The following is a 19,929-nucleotide window of genomic DNA, read 5'->3' as shown; positions in this document are numbered from 1 at the left end:
GAAGATCATTTGACAGATAGGTAGACAGACAGACAGACGGATGGATAGATAGATCAATTGACAGATAGATAGATAGATAGATAGATAGATAGATAGATAGATAGATAGATAGATAGATAGACAGACAGACAGACAGACAGACAGACAGACAGGCAAGCAGGCAGACAGACGGATGGGAAGATCATTTGACAGGTAGATAGACAGACAGACGGATGGATAGATCAATTGACAGATAGATAGACAGACGGACGGACAGACAGACGGACGGACGGACGGACGGACGGACGGACGGACGGACGGACGGATGGATGGATGGATAGATCAATTGACAGACAGACGGACGGATGGATGGATGGATGGATGGATGGATGGATGGATGGATGGATGGATGGATGGATGGATAGGCAGACAGACAGAGACAGACAGATAAATAGACAGACAGACTTTGAGCATTATAACAATAAATCCCTTGGGGACAAAGTACTTCAGCTACAGTGACATGTCTACATTCTTTAACCTTGACCACAGTGGAGTCACTTGTGCACGTGTTTGTTTATGGAGCCTTTGAATAGACAAACTGAGCAATCAGCCTATTTGGAAATTAGGTGATGCCAGGTTATGGTGATTTGCAGGGTGTGACAGCGAGTTTGCATGAACGCTGTGGGCAGCTCATGCCTTTACCCAAAGGATTTGGCTGTACAATCTGAACACTTTCAAACCGCATCAAACGAGGAGTATTTTGAACAGACAGTGTTTGAAAGTACATGCATAAACGCAAATTCATATTTCAGTAAAAAAAAAATATATATATATATATATAAAATAAAATAAAATAAATTACAGCTGGTAATTAACGTGTGTAATAGTGATATTGGATATCACGTGATAGAAATTCACTTCCATTTATGGTCTTGCACCTGCATAGCATCATAAAGTGAACTGCGTATGCACTGCAGGCAGGGTGTGTGTGCGTGTGTGTGGTGTAGGGGAAATGTCACGAGGAAGAATGTGTGACAGTTTATACAAGTTCAGGGTGATGAAATTTGTTGTCTGAAGGTGAAAGATAAGTTAGACCGTCCGGTCAGGTCATCTTAGGAGACCGTCGAGACAATAATCTGTCTCCGAGTCTGTGGGCATAGTGATCATGTCCATCTCTCTATGAATCGAACCAAGCACTGCAAACGAATAAAATGCAAATGACCAGATTCACTTCTAGTAATTGAGAACTATTTTGTCCTTGTCCCATAAAAACACAAGGAATAGTGTTATATCACATTGATACAAAACATGACTCATTTTCCTCATGACTCAGTGGTCATGTGCGCTAAACATTTGTCTCCTTGTTCTTCCGGTCTCTGACTCTCACGCTCTCCTATTTCATTCTGAAGTAAATTCTGACCTCTAGTGGACTGAATGTGCCATTGTAAGCGTTTGCATATCACTGTTCACTGTATTCACAAGGGCTTAAATATTTGTAACTCCATGTTTTGAGTCAGAAGTCCAAATATGTAAATGCTATGTTGATTTCACACCTAGATTAAAAGCCGTCTAAACTTATAAATAGTCATGTAGCCTACTGAAATATCAAAGATTTTGTAGCTCAATACTGTAGCATGTTGTCCCAGAAGTTTTCATAAAGAAGCCTATTGATTTATACTTATGTTATACTATAGCAAATGCGATATAGGCTACTATGCCAACATTTCAATTAAGACTGATTTTGACTTGCCTTTCGTCTGAAATACTTGTTCCTCGATTAGTTTTCAGCTTTCGTTGTTGTTGTTGTTGTTGTTATTATTCGTGGCTTTGTTGTAGCACAGTTTAATTTATTCAACAATAAAGCTTTAATTTTTCATGCACCGTAAAATAACCATACATAGCCTAATATAATGAAGGAAATCATTTCTAGACGTCTCACAAGAATTCATAATGCTGACTACACAGACACGAACTTGTCTCTCTAAATATATTCAGTTTTATGCACTACACATTAATTTTCAAGAATTCACATATAACTTTGTACAATCCAAGAACATAACAGAATTCCACTGAACGTACAGTTTGCTACACAGTGTGATATTTTGCCACAACACTTTTATACAAGGCATTTAGAATTCAGTATTATGGAACACATAAATCTGATCATTATTAAAGATAAGGACACCAGCACATTCATTCTAATAAAACAATCTAATACTCTTTTTTTTTAATGACTTTGATGATGCACAACTATCTTGATAGCCTATGACAATAAATGCATTTCAAACAAATACAACCCACAATACGAAATGTGAAGCTTTTTTCAAATTCATCACCTGCACAACTTCACTTTCGTCACTCCCATATTTAATAATGTCTATAGGCTACACTGTTGTCTGGGATTCTTCATTGGCCTTTTTTAGTAACTTACGTCATTATACCAGTAGGTGGCGATAAGTGCCTCATTCACTCTGACTCGTTCAAAATGGATCAATTCAGGAAAGGAATGAAAAACATCTGTTGTGTTTGATTCTATTTCGAGTTCGGTTGGCTGAGCAAAAAATAGAATTATTTTGGCAATGTGTCTAAAATGTAAGTTAGTCAATATTAAAGACCCCCTGTGGTGAAAATCAAGCTTTTAATGTTGTTTATATGTCTATGTGGTGTTTTTAATATGCTTTAGACAAACCATGTGCAAATTCACCTGAGTATTTTCTCTTTAAAACTGCAGTGAACCTAGTTTCAAATTACTGGTGTTTCTTACATCACAAACTACCTTCCAATCACGTCATGAGGGGGGCGGGCTTTAGCATATCATTAGAGTCTCAAGAGAAGCCAAGTTCTCACGGTATATCATTTATATGATGTTATGATGAATTATATGTTTTTCTCCACTGAGATTCTAAGTTGTTCAAAACATTTCTAAGGATGCTGATTATTTGAGGCACTAAATAATATAATAATAACAATATATATCTTATATTAATTTGACACTACTGTGTCTTTTAATCACTGCACATACTGTAGTATGAAATGAGGTTGACCAGAGGCTGATATAATGTTCATGTGAGTGTTTGTCTTTTGCTTTGGATCTGTTCACAGTATTTGCACAAATGTCTTTAATGAATGTTTGTGAGTCAGGGGTTCTTGAGACGGGCCATGACGGGGTTGATGAAAGAGAAGTTCTCAAACATGCTCTGGTCCACGCTGTTGATGATGATACGGTCTGTGACGGAGAGCCGAGGCTTCTCATTTATGAACTCCTTGTCGAAGTTACTACAGTCACTTGCTGATTTCTGTAAACAGACAACGTGTCAGACAACGCTCAACGTGTCAGTCACAGGTAACAGTTCAGTTTGTGACGAACTCTGTTCCAAAATCTAGTGAGCTGCAGCTTTGCAGTTTAATGTCTACATATGGAACTGCCTGCTAAGTCAGGTCCTTAAAGGATTAGTTCACTTCAAAATGAAAATTCTGTCATCATTTACTCAACCTCAAGTTGTCTGAAGAATGTCGGTAACCAGACAACTGATGGACCCCATTGATTTCCATAGTAGGAAAAGGAAAAAAACAATACTATGGAAGTCAATGGGGTACACCAACTGTTTGGTTACCCATATTCTTCAAAATCTCTTCTTTTGTTTTCAGCAGAAGAAAGAAACTCATACAACTTGAAACAACTTGAGGTTGAGTAAATGATGACTGAATTTTAATTTTGAAGTGAACTAATCCTTTAACTGAAATGACACCTTAAAAGTTCCAGAGAAATGATCTTCATAGGGAATAATGTCGCACATTGTGTTGAGTGTAATTAATTACCAAGTAATCTAATTACTGTAATTTAATTACTTTTCCCTTGAAAAAGTAAAGTAAGGGATTACTCTTAATGTTTGTTAATTTAATTACAGTTATTTCTGATGTAATTGCATTAAATACTGTATGGACTATAGAATAATTCTGTATAAAACAACAGTGGATTTAACATCAAAATTTTATGTAAAATGTGTTTTTAATGTAACCTTCTCCCTTTGCACACTTTGCTCAGTTTAAGAATAATTTATGCAATTGTATATTGTTTATTTGAAAGAATCAAAGCAATTTCGTGAAAATGTACCAGTTGATGGCTGAGAGTAGGATCCCTAAAAGCTTTTTATTTCTGTTTCAACATCTATGCACAATATTCCATGCATTTAAGTCACCAAAATGAAAATATGAGGAACAAAATTACTTATTTTAATTTTAACTTTGTGGTGTGTTATTGCTATTTTTTGTTTTTTGTGATATTTGGAACTGTTTTTAACCCCCTGTTACTGTAGCACTTTGAGATTTCATTGAAATGTAAAGTGCATCATAAATAAATGTATTATCTGTCTTCATATTTTTATGATAGTTGTAGTTCCATTGAGAATGAGACTTATGATACATGTGATCCTATGCCTATGTAGGGAGCTCATTAGGTTTTGGAACAGAACAAACAGACTTTAACGGCTGTAATGAACTTACCACAGTGGGCCTGAAGGGCGGCTCCACCTGTCGTTTCTCCAGTGCGTTCCAGTCTGTGTCTCTGAAGAACGGATGCTGTCGAATATTTCCTTTCACGCCCAGCCTTTTCTCCGATTCCCGGACAAATAGCTAGAACCGGTCATAAAACCCCAGTTATAGTTTATACTCACAAATCAGAGTTTTTTGTATCGTTAGCTCAGACGTACCTTTACAAGAATGTCCTTTGCGTCTCTGGTTAACCAGCGTGGGTAGCATGGGTCATCAGTGCGAATCGACTGAAACAACTCTTCCTCGTCGTGTCCATGAAATGGGGATTGGCCAATCAGCATCTCATAAAGAAGTACACCAAATGACCACCAGTCTACAGAAGTCCCATATTTGTGCCCAAGCAGAATCTGTGAAACATACAACATATAGTTCAAATACATTTGATTGATTTATTTGCTTAATTCATTTTTTTTTGCAAATATTTTTAATTGAAATAAAAGTATTTTGAATGGTGGTAGAGATCCTCACCTCAGGGGCGATGTAGTCTGGTGTTCCACAGAAGGTGCAGGTTCTAGCTTCTCCAATCATGTTCTCTTTACACATGCCAAAATCTGCAATCTTGATGTGACCATCAATGTCTAGTAAAATGTTATCCAGCTTAAGATCTCTGCGAAGTCACAACACGCAAATAAATCAGCGATGTCCTTTGAGGAAGCAAAGCGCTAGTTGTTTTTTCTTTTTTGTAATTCAATGCAAATTCATGTTCCAGATACACTTAAAGGGGTCATGACATGAGAAATTAAATTTGTCTTGATCTTTTGACATAAGAGGTCTTTGTACTATTAAAACATCCAGTAAGTTTCATAGCTTGAAACGCCCTCCTCATTATCACAGTTTTTGTATTCGCTTTGATACTATTTTCACAAGTAAGGTGTACATTTTCAAAACTCCTAGTACTAATATCACAATCATCAAAAGTGTACTTTTTTCAAACATTTCAACATGTTTTACACAAAATCACAAAGTGTCCTTTCACAACACAAACTAAGTGTTTCATCTATATAAATGTTTCATTCACAGAAACTGCTTTTCATAATGGTATTACTATTCAACTTTTGATTGGTATCTCTTCTCGTTCAGTTTAGGCTACCGGTAATTCTTTTGTCTATTATTTAATCCAACTGAACTTAATGGTTAATCATCATTTGGTACATCTATAGATTTCGACAGACATTGATTTATTTTTATTTTTTTTGTAGAACTTGTTTGCAATTTCAGATATGGATAACCAAATGTAATGAATTATTGTGTACAAATGTAGTGATTTGTAGATAATAACCATTAAAAGTGTGTGCACACGCATGTGTGTGTGTGTGTGCAAGAGAGAGAGACAGCGACATTTGCCATTTATGAAGTTAGAGCAGGATAGAGTACAAGGGAAAGGAAACAGTAAATGACTGTGTAACATCACTGCATTTTGCATTACGGTATGTATGCCATGTGATACTGTAAACAGATTACCATGGTTAGAGATTGGCACATTACTGTAACTCACCCCTGTAAAGGTCAACTGCAGTATAGATTCAGTCATATGGCACGTGAGAACATTTACTGTATTGCCAGCAAACTATGTTTTATAACACAAAACCTCATGGCAGTTTCATAACTTCATCACACCTTTTGATAAAACACTAGATGCTATTACATTACTATAAACATTATGGATTTGATTACATAAGTTAGGTAATGCAAGTGTATCTTCTAATGTGGTAACTGTAGTCTGTATTACTGTCATTATTTTAGCAACAAGGGTGATTTGAAACATGTATCTTGCATTGTTTGCTGTTGAATGAACTGATTGTTAAAAGTACTAAATTGAAAGAAGATCATACGGTGATTGAACCAAATGTCCTCATTACATATTACAATAATCATGTGTTTGAAACAATGATAATGTGGACTGAAATGTGTATAACTAACGAAAAAGCATGGGATCAGGTTTTGAAAGAATGACCAGCTGTTTTATCAGTTTAGATTTTTGTCAAGAGTTTTGAAAATGTACACCTTACTTGTGAAATACTTGAAAAACTACAATGCATTTATTTAATCAAGCTTCAAAAATGACTTTTTTCATATTGCGGGATCTGTGACGTCACAAGGGCAAACACATTTTCGTATGACTTCCTCCAGAGCAAGACATTGATGAATAGTCACACATCATCGCACCATAGGCCCCGCCCACATGCATTCAGTCAATATCAAGTGGGCGTTGATACTGTTTCCTATGCAATGACATTGTGTGTGTGTGTTTTGTGCAAAAAAACCCATTAACATTAACAAGTGAACCTTAAGGAACATATTCAAATAATAATAATAATAAATAAAAAAACAAGTCATGGCCCCTTTAATGTTGACACATTTTCCAGGCTAAATAAACATAACTTACAGTATAAAATATCCATCCATCCATCCATCTGTCTATCTATCTGTCTATCTATCTAGCTCATTTTATGGTATAGAGTTTCCACAGTAGTGAATACCTGTACACAATGCCTTTAGAATGTAGAAACTGCAGGCCGCATATGATCTCTGCCGCGTAGAACCTATCAGCAAAGAGAAGAGAGGAGGTGGAAGAGGGTGAAACCACAGAAAAGAAGAGTAGGCAGTCTCAGCTTTTAAAATGTGTTTGTGGGGGCTGCATATGAGTCTCACGTGGACCGTGGGAGATCGAATCTGTGGCAGGTCTGAATGTGGAACATTAAGTCGCCTCCGTTTAAGTACTCCATCACGAAGAAAAGATTTTCCTTTAAAGACCAATACAGAAACAATCAGTCTAACATAACCAAATTACTTCAGTATGTGAGAGTGGCTCAATGTGTGTCATATGAGTGGGTGGAATGTACAAAATATTATATTGTAGTATTTCAGGGCCTTTTATAATTATTATGTTTTAGTTTTTTGATTAATTCTAAATAAAGTGAATATATTTTAAATATAATGGCCCTTCTTTATTGCAAACCCTTGTTATTTTCTTAAAAGATTTTTTAATAACAATATTTTTAAATCCACAGAACAAAAGCATAGCAAAATAACAACCAGTCTCTACCAGTTGACACATTGCTATTATGTCGAACTGCCCATCGCTAAGTGTGTCAGTGTGTCAGTGTGTATTACCCTGGTCTGGAAGGTGCAGTAGAGGTGTGTGAGAAAGGGGTGTTCCCAGGCCAGAGACAGCACTCTCCTCTCCACCATAGTGCATTCAACATCATCATCCATCAGAACTACATCTTTCTTCAGGGCCTTCACTGCAAAGAACTGCCCTGAGCTTTTCAGCTCGGCCAGGAAAACCTGCAAACACACATACGCATATATGCAAGATTTATAGAAAATGCATCCAGAATGATGTTCCCAGATGCAGTTTAATAGGATACAGTCATATTCACTGGTGACTTTTATAATAGCTGTCAATAGACATTACCAAAATAGCCACAAAATGAACTGACTTCAAGCAGAACTATGGTTCTATGCCAGTTGCTTAAAAAGCAGATTTAATTGTGCTTTGCAACCTTTGACCAGTAGGTGTTATGTATCCACTTTGGAACTGGTCATACTGTAGAGGTACATTGCTAACAATTACCAAGTTTAGTTTCAATACGGCAATGTTTTCCCAAGATTTAGCTTCATTTCCTTTTTGGTATTCAACGATTATTCATTGAAGATTTTTTATTTTGTCTCAGTTTGACCCAAAGAATCAAAGGATACCTTGTATTTAGGCCAGTCGTTTCAAAAGTTTGTATATGGTAGCCGTATATATAAGAGTTAAAATTGAAATTTGAGAAACTCGTACCTTTCCAAAGCTCCCTTTGCCCAGCATCTTATGCAGAATGAAATTGTCTAGAGTGAATTTGTGGTGCTCTTTGCGTGGGGTGGCATACAGGGGCTCAGGCTCTTCAAGACTTGTCCTGCGACCTTTAGCTGTAGCGTCCCAAGAAATGCCTTGATGCTCTGTTGGGAGGAACGGAGAAGAGCTGGACGTCAATAGATGGAGCAAGACAGCATCAATAAATCAATTGCTCTGTTCCAAAACCTAATTAGCTTCTCAGAACGGCAATGGTTTTTGGTGTTATACTGCAAAATTATGCCTTACAGGATGTCATTTTGATCAAAATCTCATGTGGAATGTTTCTTTATAAGATGAGGCAATCCCAGAATGCTCAGTAATGGATGAATGAATGTCAATAGATGTTATTTATGAAGATATTTTATCAAGTACTGGTCGAATATTCACAGAAAATAATTTTGTGTAATTAAAACGTCCTATTTTATCCAGTTTTTTGTATACTATGTAAATGTTGTGCTTATTAGAGTATGACACTGTTAGCTTAGCAACATGCTAATGTCAAATTCCACTGAAATCAACTGTAATTTGAGCTTAAATTTAAATTCAGTGTCACAGGAGACCTCTCAATCAACTACCTAGTTCCTTATAAGCACAACTCCATTGTGGGAAGTTTTAGAGAAGGAATGTTCTAGGTTTTTATTGAAACCATTCCTCATACAGGGAATGTTTCAGTCACCTAAAATTATTTTGACAATGTTATAACCCTAGAAATGGGCAACTGTCGGTAGCGGACTGTCTAAGGCAGGGGTTTTCAAAGTCAAAGACTGTGGGCTTCCCGTATGACACAATGTGCACAATGGCACTTCCCCACCCCCAATTTTTCCTAATTTTCAAAAGCGATCAGTGCGCCGAGACCGCCGCACACACACGGTTTGTTTGTGCATCAATAATAACGTACTCTCTTCTCGTGTGCCTAATGTAATCGTCTTTATCTTGTTTACAGTCGTCATCCATCAAAACTTTACTAGTGACTCATTACTACAGTGACTCATTTAACCATGTATTACTGTCTTTGGAAGGCTGTTTGCCTGCATTTCAAAAATGTACAAATTCACCTAATTGCATATTTACATGCAATGCTGGGATTCCCCAACTTTTTTGTCAGCTGAACCTCTTTGACCTGATATATTTACTTGAAGTACCCACTGAGAGTTAGGTCAATAATAAAATCAATAATAATAACAACAATAACAATACAATTAATTTCACAGTTCTCTGATGTTGGTTAATGGTCACATGACATGCAGGTAAACAAAATATTTAATCTATTTTTTTAAATTGTTTTTATTTTAAAATGGTATAAAAATGTATTTTAATTAAAAAATGTTATGAATTTAATTAATAGCTTTTCATTAAACTTACGAACCCCAGTCTGGGAAACCCTGACATAATGTAATATTTAATGCGCTTCATGTTGTTGATAACAAAGAATGGAATATATTTTCTTTCTCTTTCTATTTTTATATCAATATGGTACAAGATTATCCTTTTCAAATCAATGTGATAAACGAGTTACATCAAAGTCAGTAATCTAAAAGTAGTCAGATTATATTAACTTGAATGTAATGTAATGGATTACGTAACTAACTAGGGGTTGAATGACTTTAAAGTCGACTTTTATGTTATTAAAGTCGAGTCGACGTCGACTAGTCCCTGATGACGTCATTAATGAATAAAGATAAGCCTGAACTTTGTTACACTGCTATGGCATATGACACATGACACAGCGCTGCCCACAAGGCTATTGCTCCTTCAGCTTATTTTATTATTGTCTTTGGGTCATCATATTTCTCACAGATTTCTGCTTGTTCTAAATCAGATACAGATAAAGTAGCACAGTAAAGATTACATTTATATGAATGCATTAGTGACTAATAGGGCAGCTTTGGGATTTAGTGAATAAGAAATATATGCTAGAACTGTTCAGTTTCTAAGCTATTTATTTATATATATTTACGGTTTAAAATGATCTCATCAAAAACAGAGGAGCGGAAACATAATGACGTCTCTTGTCCAAAAACCTGCTTATTTGTAACTTTTTTAAAGTATTGTTTCCACTATAATGTATAGATTGAAATGATGAATCATTCATTTAAAAAGCGCCCACACTTTAAAAACCCCTGGTCTAAGGTAATTTGATTAAATTAGTTTTTGGTTAGTAGCAAGTTCGACACTCAACTGTGTGAGTGCACGTCGTTTTGGCATATGGTATACGTACCTTTGCGTGGCAGAGCTGGTGGAGGTGTGAGAGGAGAAATGGGTAAGTGTCCTGAAGGCTCTCTAGTGACCCCTGGCTGACTTGCGCCCACTGGACCCTCTCGACCAACAATATCACTATCGCGCGAACTCCGAGCCTGCTATGGAAAGAAGCACACTGAATTCATATCAGATTAAACAACTCACACCACACGATAATGTAGGTCATACACACCCTTCAGGCTTTGTCATGTTGTGCCCAGCACATACTAAGTTGAGTTAGTCCAGAAACCTATTTTAACGCATTACTATGGTCCCTTTGTACATAACTGTTTTAATTTGCATTGTGAACATTTTCATTAAATAAATATGGCAGACGAGTGTCAATAGATATTGGCCTGGTTTCACAGACTGGGCTTAGATTTAGCCAGGTTTATAAACATGCCTTAGAAAAAACCATTACTGGTGTGCATCTTGAGACAAAACAATGGCACTGATATATTTTAAGATATGTCAAAAACACCTCAATAAAGCATTTTAGTCTGGGACTTTTGCCTTTTGTCTGTGGAACCAGGGGATTGATTATACATTTATTGAATCCAGTACTCAAAATTGTTTTTAGAGCATTTCATTGTTAGCTTAGCATCATGCTAATGCCAAACTCCATTGGAATAAACTGTGTATTACTTGAGTCTCTTGTGCTATTGCTGTACTTTGAGTGGCTTGTTAACAAAAGTGCTGCCTATGAAGATAGTAACAAACTTCAGTAATCAAGGAGGCGATAGAGCTACCTTCAAATGTTTGTGCCATTAAACCCATGCGTTATTAGGTTGCTATGCTATTAACACGTAGAGTTTAACTAGCATGTTCTGTTGACAGTAGTTGACCTAAAAAAGACAACTAAATGTTACGGTTATATTAGCGAAATTTTGGCAAAACCCAACTTGAACTGTTACAAAATCTGCCTATGGAAAAATGTTGAAATTCCCCTGCTAAAATTACTGGATTACATTCGCTGAACTTCGCAGAACAACAGTAAACTGTGTAAAATTTAAAATGTTGTGACATCTGTTTCATTGCATTGCATTGCATGTGTGTGTCTTCCAACCTGCTGTGTGGTCTCAATCATAGCCAGGGCCTCTGCCATTAGCTTCTGGTTGACGCCACAAAGGTTTGCTACTTTCCTCTGACATTTATGGTGAACGTTCATGCCACATTCTGCAATGAAAACACACTTAATACACTTAACTGAAATGCAAATCTAAAAATGTTATGTGGATATTTTTATACATTAAAAAGTATATAAAAACATGGTTATGCATTTCACGCAGTTACTTTGCATTGCATTTACTTTGTGTTGCATCTAAATGCAACTTTTCCATATGCAAATGCTTAAAAAAGGCCTTAGGGGTCATTCTACAAAACAGATGACATTTGCTTCCCATATTAATGTTCTCTATACAGTTTTAAAAATGAATTATCTCATGCCTTTTAATTTAAGTATATATATGAATTTTTCGAACTTTATTTATTTAGTAACTTAGCAACTTTATTTTTACTTAACATTTTGACTTTATTCTCTTTATTTATAGTATATTATTAAAAAATCTTGTGCCAAGGTTGTGCATCAACTTTGCTACCATCATATATTTACCCTTTTAAACTAATAAACTCCATAACTCCATATTTTCATAATAAAAAAAGACATCCTCCTTCTGGTAAATGAACTTAAGGAACAAGCAAATGTTTGCTAAATATCAGAATTATATAATTGAAATTTGCATTAAAAATCACCTTTTAAAATGGAAAAGGCGACAGTTTCACAGAATGACCCTTAGACATTCATAGTTGACATGTGGGTGTGTAATGAATCACCTTCACATTTAAGGCCCTGCCGGGCAAGACCCCATAACAGGGTTCCACAGTGCTCACAGAAGGTCGGGCTCATGTAGTTATACACTTTAAACCTGTGAGGCATGTCAATCTTAAATCGTTCCTTATGGATCTGAAACACACAGATATATTTAGCATAGAACACAATCATACTGACGCACAATGTCAACATGGAAAATAATCCAAAACGTCATGAATTTTTCTTTCAGTGTGACTCAGAAAAGTGTGGAAAGACTATTTTATGACGTCTACCAATAACTGAAAGAGGAAGGAGTCTGAGACAAAAAGATGATTCATTTTCTTCAATACTTGTAATTATACTTTCATCTGCAGATTACTAAAGCTTTGCTGAACCTATATTTAGCCTTACAGTTGCACAAAATGTCCAAAGGTCTCTGGCTTAAAAATCAGGGCATCAAAACCCTTTTGTGAGTGTAGAGTCTACTAACAAAACGAAAACTAAACGCTTTGTGTGTTTGATGTGTTTGTATTAAAGGGAGATGAAAAACTTGTTTTTACCATAGTTTCTTTACTGTTTATTGCTGAGCCTGTGCATTTGGCGATGACTTTGTCGATACACTTTTTATGGATGGCGGCATTGCATTCTGGGAATAAAAAATGAAAGCAATGTGTAGGAGGGATCCTGATACTTGGTCAATGGAAACTTGTTTAAGAACTGCAAAAGCAATGAGGATGTGAGAAAAAGTACTTACGTCGACACTGGTATCCCTGTTTATTCAGGCCCCTGAAGTAGCAAAAGAAAATATTTGTAATGTGTACTGTAATGTAATATACAGTGCTAAATTACAAAAATTTAAATATAAAAAAGATATATATATATGAGCATATCATACACTTCATATCATACAACGACTTCACTGTATAATATACGATAAAACATTTTTTTTATTGGATTTTAATATTTAGACAATATTTAGAGTGTAAATAATTATTTTTTTATTGATTGATTCAGTGATTGTGATATTTTAAAGATTTAAAACATCAAAAAGTCTTACTGTTCACAATTCCTCAGTTCACAGCATTTTAAAGTTTTCTTTATCAAAATGTTTCTTCTAAATGTTATAGCATTGCCTCGTATTATGCATAATTACATGCAACTAAACATAACCCTAACTCTATAGTAAGTACATGTAGTTAGTTAATAATACTCAAATTTATAGTACTTAAATATAGAATTATACTGTAACAAGGACACCTTAAAATAAAGTGAAACAAATTTTTCTTTTCTTTTTTTCCCATTATTTTTGCATGTTTCCATCCAATCAAATCAGTAATAGATAAATCCAAAAGTCTTGGCCCACATTATTTCCCCCTGAATATTCAGTTTTCACCCAAAAATGCATGAAATTATGGAAGTTGGGCTGTATGTAAAAATCAATTAAATTTCTTAGTATCAGGGTTGTTTTACTGTACATGTGGTTGTTTGAGAGCGTGTATAATACCAGACAAACTCCTTGCAGACCGAGCAGAAAGTCGGCTGAGGGAAAAAGGTGGCGGTAAACTCGTGACATTTGACCACGTGAACTTTGGCCTGTTTGATGGCTCCTCGTCTGTGGTGCAGGGCGAACATCCCTTCTCTTTCCCGTTCAGTTTCTCCGTCCGCTTCACCGTGACCTGCAGCGTCTAACAAACAAGAACCCACACAAAAAAGACCAAAAAAAGCCCCCTAGTTGAAAAACGCTGGGCTAGATCCATCAGTATATTATGAAAACATGATATATAACATACTAATATAAATAATAATTAGTGCTGGGCAACGATTAATCGCATCCAAAATAAAAGTTTGTGTTTACATAATATATGTGTCTATAATTATTTTGTACTGTAAATACACACACATCACATGCATGTATATATTTAAGAATATAAATTATGTATAAATATCTATATACAGTACATACATGCAAATATTTCTTAAATATATACATGCATATGTGTGTATTTATACAGTATATACAAAATAATTATACACGGTACACACACATATATTATGTAAACACAAACTTTTATTTTGGATGTGATTAATCGTTGCCCAGCAATCTATGTGAGACGGTGTGTAGATCTGAATAAAAGAAAAACTCACCACTCCTCTCCAGAAAATACCGCGCCTCCATCAGTAAGCGACCCTGTGGCTTCAGTTCCACCTATAATACGCAAAAATAAATCTTACCAAATCATTGAAAATGTATTAAAAACATATATTACATATCAATTCCCAATCAATTATATTACAGTATATGTGACCCTTAAGTACCACAAAACCAGTCACACGAGTCACTTTTTTTGAAATTGAGAATTATTCATAATAATAAATAAGCTTTCCATTGATGTACGGTTTGTTAGGATAGGACAATATTTGGCCGAAATACAACTTTTTGAAATTCTGGAATCTGAGGGTGCAAAAAAATCGAAACATTGAGAAAATCGCCTTTAAAGTTGGCCATTTATGTTCGCGATTGTGCTGCATTCACATATTTACGGTAGGAAATGTACAAAATATCTTCATGGAACATGATCTTTACTCAATATCCTAATGATTTTTGGCATAAAAGAAAAATCGATAATTCTGACCCATACAAAGTATTGTTGGCTATTGCCACGAATATACCCGTGCGACTTATGACTGGCTTTGTGATCCAGGTTCACATATATTCTTTTAATACGAGTGTTTAGTGTTTTAGTTCAAATGTATCTTTTAAAATAAATAACATTTAATAAGTCGATGGATGTACAGTATATCAGCTGAGGGAACACATTTGTTTCCATTTTGTTTTGCTTTGGTATAGTGAGCATGTCACCACACAAACACTCACCCAGATCTCCAGTTTGCCGTTCTCCTTCTTGCAGCGCGACGCGAGTGTGTCGAGCTGGACAGTGGCCTCCGTCTTTAGCTCAGCGGTCTTGTCCTTGACCACCACATGCATCACCCGTCCTCTGTGGACGTGAGCGTCGAATGTGCTGCTCCAGGGGGGATACATGGTGGGACGCTTCTGCTTGTACACCTGACCCTTTTCTACAGATACACACACACGCACTAAATCAGAGTCTCACACCACTGAAAACCTGACTGGACTAAGCTTTAAAAGTATCAGCAAAACAATCCTCTATGTGTTTCAGAGCATTATGACTGGATTTACCAGATCTGAAACTAATGCTACTGGAATGATACAATGCTTTGACTGTGTGATATAGTAATCTGACAACTTTTACTGCAGGAAAAACATACATATATACAACCATTCAAATGAAACCATGCAATTTTGGTAGAATGTCGACATAAAGTCAACATGACATTTACAATCAGCTCTACCTTTTTATTCCTGGTCTTATGATGCAAGAATGAATGTTAGAAAACATTTTTGTCTTGCTCCGCCTCTGAAACTCTAAAAAAAATAAAAGGACTTGATGGTGTGTAACACACCCACTTTTCACAAACCACCAAATTCAATAAAATCACATTCAGCCCTGGATTTTTTTAAATAAAATTTTCACTCAGAAGTACATACTTAAAACATGTTGCGAACACTCTTTCACGTCGAGTTAAATTTGTAATTTTGCATCCAACACATAAAAACAACAACAACTGGACATGCAGTTTATCTGGCAGTGAAGATGTTTCATAGAAGTTTGGAAATGACGTGACGCTTTATATTTTGACAGGTATGTGTGGTTGTGGTTTGGTTCTAAAGATTGAAACCAAAGGGGTTGCTGGGAAATCCTTGTTTCTGCAAATACTGCTCAGTGGCCATGTCTGAGTGATACGTGTGTGTGTGTACAACTGCATATCATTTCATCTAATCTGATTTACACCCACATTTAGAGGTCAGTGCAAGTAAATGTGCTTAAAAAAATAACCACAGTCCTCAAACCCCATGCATGCAGTCGGTGTCCCAATGCACTTTTGCAGAAATTACTCCTTTAATATAAATTCGATTTTTTTATTCGTTTGCTGCGTTGATTTTGGCATTCTAATTGTCACATTCACTTGCAGTACAGAAGCGGTGATCAGTCTATAATAATTCATTATTATTATAAGTCTTACCAATGAATTGGTTGATTCAGTTTAAAATTAGATTAAATAGATTAAATTCTCAATTTCTCAACTCACTAAATCAATTATCCAGTTGCACTTTTTGACATATACAGTACTTACATATCTTGACAGCATCTTCTAAACATCTTGAATTATCACATATTTGGCTGTCAAATGCTATCAGACATGATGACAATTGTGCTGGCTTCATATTTTTGGGAACTGACTGTCTGTCATCATAAACTAATTATTTTGTTGAATAGTTAGTCTAATGACTTACTGAAAGTACTCTTTAAAATTGTGGGAAGTGTGCGAGATGAATCACAAGCTAAATTCTTAAGAATAATAGGAAAGAAACAAACACCACCCTTTTACTGACAATGACACACTTTAGACAAATAATATTCAATAAACTTTGACCATACACATTGCTTGCACACTTTCTCAGTTTCACCTACTAAGAACTGAGTAGGTTGGTCATGTGGGTGTTTCTTTTTCCACTATGGGCAATTTTGTCCTTGTAGACTTTTAGTAAATATACTTCTAAAAAATATATATTTTGTTCATATACTAGTTTCTTAACATGTAACATTTTAACATGTATGCATCACAGGAAAATTATTTCATTATTAAATTTTTTTGAACCATCATGTCACCACCACAACTCAAACCACCATTTATTTTGTGTTATAAATGACTTTTTTTAAAATACATTTTTGCATTATAGCTTTTTATAAATCATGACAATAATACACACAATTAAATTATATTTTCAGACTTTTTTTCATACTTTGCCAAAATCGCAGCTTGATGCACAATAAAAATATTCTATTTTCTAAATAACTTACTTAGATTTTTCTTTGCGCATCACATAATTCATTTTTAATCTTAAACATGCTTTTCACTGATACTGTTGTCTACTTAATAACTAAGCACACTAACTTTTGACAAATATTTATTGGGGGTAAAATTACTGGTTGTTGTGGTAATGACACCAGATTGTCACAGTTTTAAACAAGTAAAAATGTCATATTGTAAAAATGTATATATATTTACCTTTTGTCCTAGACTTTTAAACTTAAAATAAGAAAATAAATAGATATTTGAAGAGTTCAGATGCAAAAGCCTCTAAGTGCCATCTGAAATTTTCTTCTAGAATTATCATTTTTAGAAAGCTTGTATATTTAAGTTAAGTAATTTCACTTAAATGACAATTAATAGGTAATTTGCATTGCCATTTAAGTGAAATTATTGAACTTACATATACAAGCTTGATAAAAAATGATCATTCTAGAAGAAAATTTCAGATGGCACTTAGAGGCTTTTGCATCTGAACTCCTCATTTATAAATAGGAAAATAAAAATCTATAAATAGAAAATGCATTTGAAAAAGTGTCAATTTTTTTTATGAAGGCATGGTAAAAAGCCAATTCTAATGTGACCTTCATATACTAAAATTCAACATCTGGCTGATAAAAATGGTGACACTATAGTTTAGGGTCCATTTCTCAATATGAACTAGTTGCTTATTAGCATGCATATTACTAAGATATTGGCTGTATAAAGCACATATTAATGCCTTATTCTGCATGATCATATTCTACATCCCTTAAACCTATCCAATACCTAAACTTAAGAACTACCTTATTAACTATTAATAAGTAGTAATTAGGAAGGACCCTGAGAAATGGACCCTAAACTAAAGTGTGACCATAAAAACGTAATAATGGCCATAACTGAAGAAACTACTCTGGGAGTGTCTGTTTTCTAGCAAAGGTTGGGTTTTTTGGGGGGGTTTTTTCACTTTACACTTAAACTATCCTGATATATCCGTAGCAAAGATATCTTACCAGTCTCCACAGCCTCTTTCATGTAGACAGCACAGTATGGATTGAGTACTTCTTCGTGGTAGGCAAGCCCTGGGTCCATCTCAAAGCTGGAAAACCCAATCCTCAGGAACGGAGACATGACTGCAAACTCTCAGATCCAACAGCAATAGCCTCTGATATACAGTGTCCGCTGGTTAATTCCACTGTGGGAATGTTCTGAACAGTGATGTACTCCTATCTGATGCTTATTTTCATATTTGTGGTGTCCGTCATATGGATTTCAAAACTCTCAGAAGTGGACAGTGCTGGTCTGGAATCGTGGTGTCCTTGTTTCTGTGGCATCCAAAGTAATATTTTTCAAATCGAACATTTAACTTTGTCCTTTGTCCATCAAATCTGTCTCTCTTATAGCCGAAGTTTTAGAAGGAATGATGTTGGGATGAAAACTTGGAAATATCTAAAAAGAAAAGGATAAAATATAATACATGCAATAATAGTAAAGTATAATAATAAAAAAGGAAAAACAAACTAATAATAATAAATGGCATAATAAAAATATAGTTTATATTAAATCTACAGTGTGTAATATATTGATTCTAAATGTAAAAAATACTATCTAAATATAATTATTATATAAATATATGTTTTATATAGAATCTAAATGGACAAAAAGTCATACACTAAGTTAACTGAAAAGTAAAATATCTTCTAATCAAATAAGAAAACTAATCAGAATTTAACAATTCATTGGAAGCACATCCAGTATTTTAATGGTTAGAAATGTCGTAAAACTCATGTTTTCATCTTTTAATGTTCATATGAATCTGATCTGTTAAAGAAGATTACATGATGTTTAATAACGAAGTCTCCAGGAAAAATGACTTTAACTATTCACTAAACCCTATAGAGGAAAAATAGCTGCAAACAATCTGGTTGTAAGATCATAAGATCATTCTGATATTCTCTCTGTTGAATGGAAACCCGATCAACACTGAAGCTGAAGACATGCGTTAACTTCTTTCCATACTACACATGCCCTTTAAATTAACATGACACCAGTTCACACCAACCGCCAATGTTTCACTCAATCAATAGCACTTCACATAAAACTCAGCAGAAAACAAGGAAACTAAGCAGGCTTGTTAAACAGTTGGACCACAGAACCACAGTGAACACTTACAGAGTACTTACCCGTTGAAAGCCGTAAGGTAACTGGTGAAGGGAGAGAAACCAAGAGAAACGACTATTTATAGATGTGAAATACAAAACTACCATCCAAACAGCCAGGATTCACTTCCCCGCTGAGTCACAGTCAAACATACAGTAAGACACACACACACACACACGTCATGGTCAGCGATTTACACTTTGCTCAAACTCTGCATGTTATTATAGAAGCTTGTTTCCGCAATGGAATAAATAAATGTAAAAGATAACTGCAAATTTTTATCTCTCAATTCTGACTTTTTTCTCGCTATTTCACGCTCATGCAATTCGGAGAAAAAAAAGTCAGAATTGCAAGATAAAAAGTCTCAGTCACCTCTTTTTATTTAATTAAGTGGCGGAAACAAGCTTCCATGTTATAC

At 35.1% G+C, this 19,929-nt stretch overlaps 1 protein-coding gene across 5 annotated transcripts in view; it reads right to left on the bottom strand.

The window, feature by feature from the left end:
• Window positions 1-1,952: 1,952 nt before the first annotated feature.
• prkcq (protein kinase C, theta) overlaps window positions 1,953-19,929 on the bottom strand; it is a 23,218-nt gene continuing 5,241 nt past the window's right edge. For 3 of the 5 annotated variants that reach the window (XM_082168215.1, XM_082168216.1, XM_082168218.1), the window contains exons 2-18: window positions 18,365-18,800; window positions 15,295-15,494; window positions 14,565-14,625; window positions 13,924-14,104; window positions 13,174-13,205; window positions 12,980-13,065; window positions 12,443-12,572; window positions 11,676-11,785; window positions 10,590-10,728; window positions 8,318-8,475; window positions 7,645-7,818; window positions 7,183-7,274; window positions 7,011-7,073; window positions 4,999-5,137; window positions 4,689-4,877; window positions 4,483-4,611; window positions 1,953-3,275 (exon numbers count right to left, since the gene is read on the bottom strand). In XM_082168215.1, coding sequence (XP_082024341.1) covers window positions 3,117-3,275; window positions 4,483-4,611; window positions 4,689-4,877; window positions 4,999-5,137; window positions 7,011-7,073; window positions 7,183-7,274; window positions 7,645-7,818; window positions 8,318-8,475; window positions 10,590-10,728; window positions 11,676-11,785; window positions 12,443-12,572; window positions 12,980-13,065; window positions 13,174-13,205; window positions 13,924-14,104; window positions 14,565-14,625; window positions 15,295-15,494; window positions 18,365-18,482 — 2,160 coding nt within the window. In that variant the 5' untranslated portion in view covers window positions 18,483-18,800 and the 3' untranslated portion in view covers window positions 1,953-3,116. Of the gene's footprint in view, window positions 3,276-4,482; window positions 4,612-4,688; window positions 4,878-4,998; window positions 5,138-7,010; window positions 7,074-7,182; window positions 7,275-7,644; window positions 7,819-8,317; window positions 8,476-10,589; window positions 10,729-11,675; window positions 11,786-12,442; window positions 12,573-12,979; window positions 13,066-13,173; window positions 13,206-13,923; window positions 14,105-14,564; window positions 14,626-15,294; window positions 15,495-18,364; window positions 18,801-19,534; window positions 19,654-19,929 lie in introns of those variants that run through there. The other 2 variants (XM_082168217.1, XM_082168219.1) reach the window with 2 other exon arrangements.

This window comes from Leuciscus leuciscus (assembly GCF_965113295.1).
Source record: "Leuciscus leuciscus genome assembly, chromosome: 4".
Classification (NCBI taxonomy): Eukaryota; Metazoa; Chordata; class Actinopteri; order Cypriniformes; family Leuciscidae; genus Leuciscus; species Leuciscus leuciscus.
The sequence above is the reverse complement of the archived record's forward strand: the minus strand, read 5'-3'. Positions and strand labels throughout refer to the sequence as shown.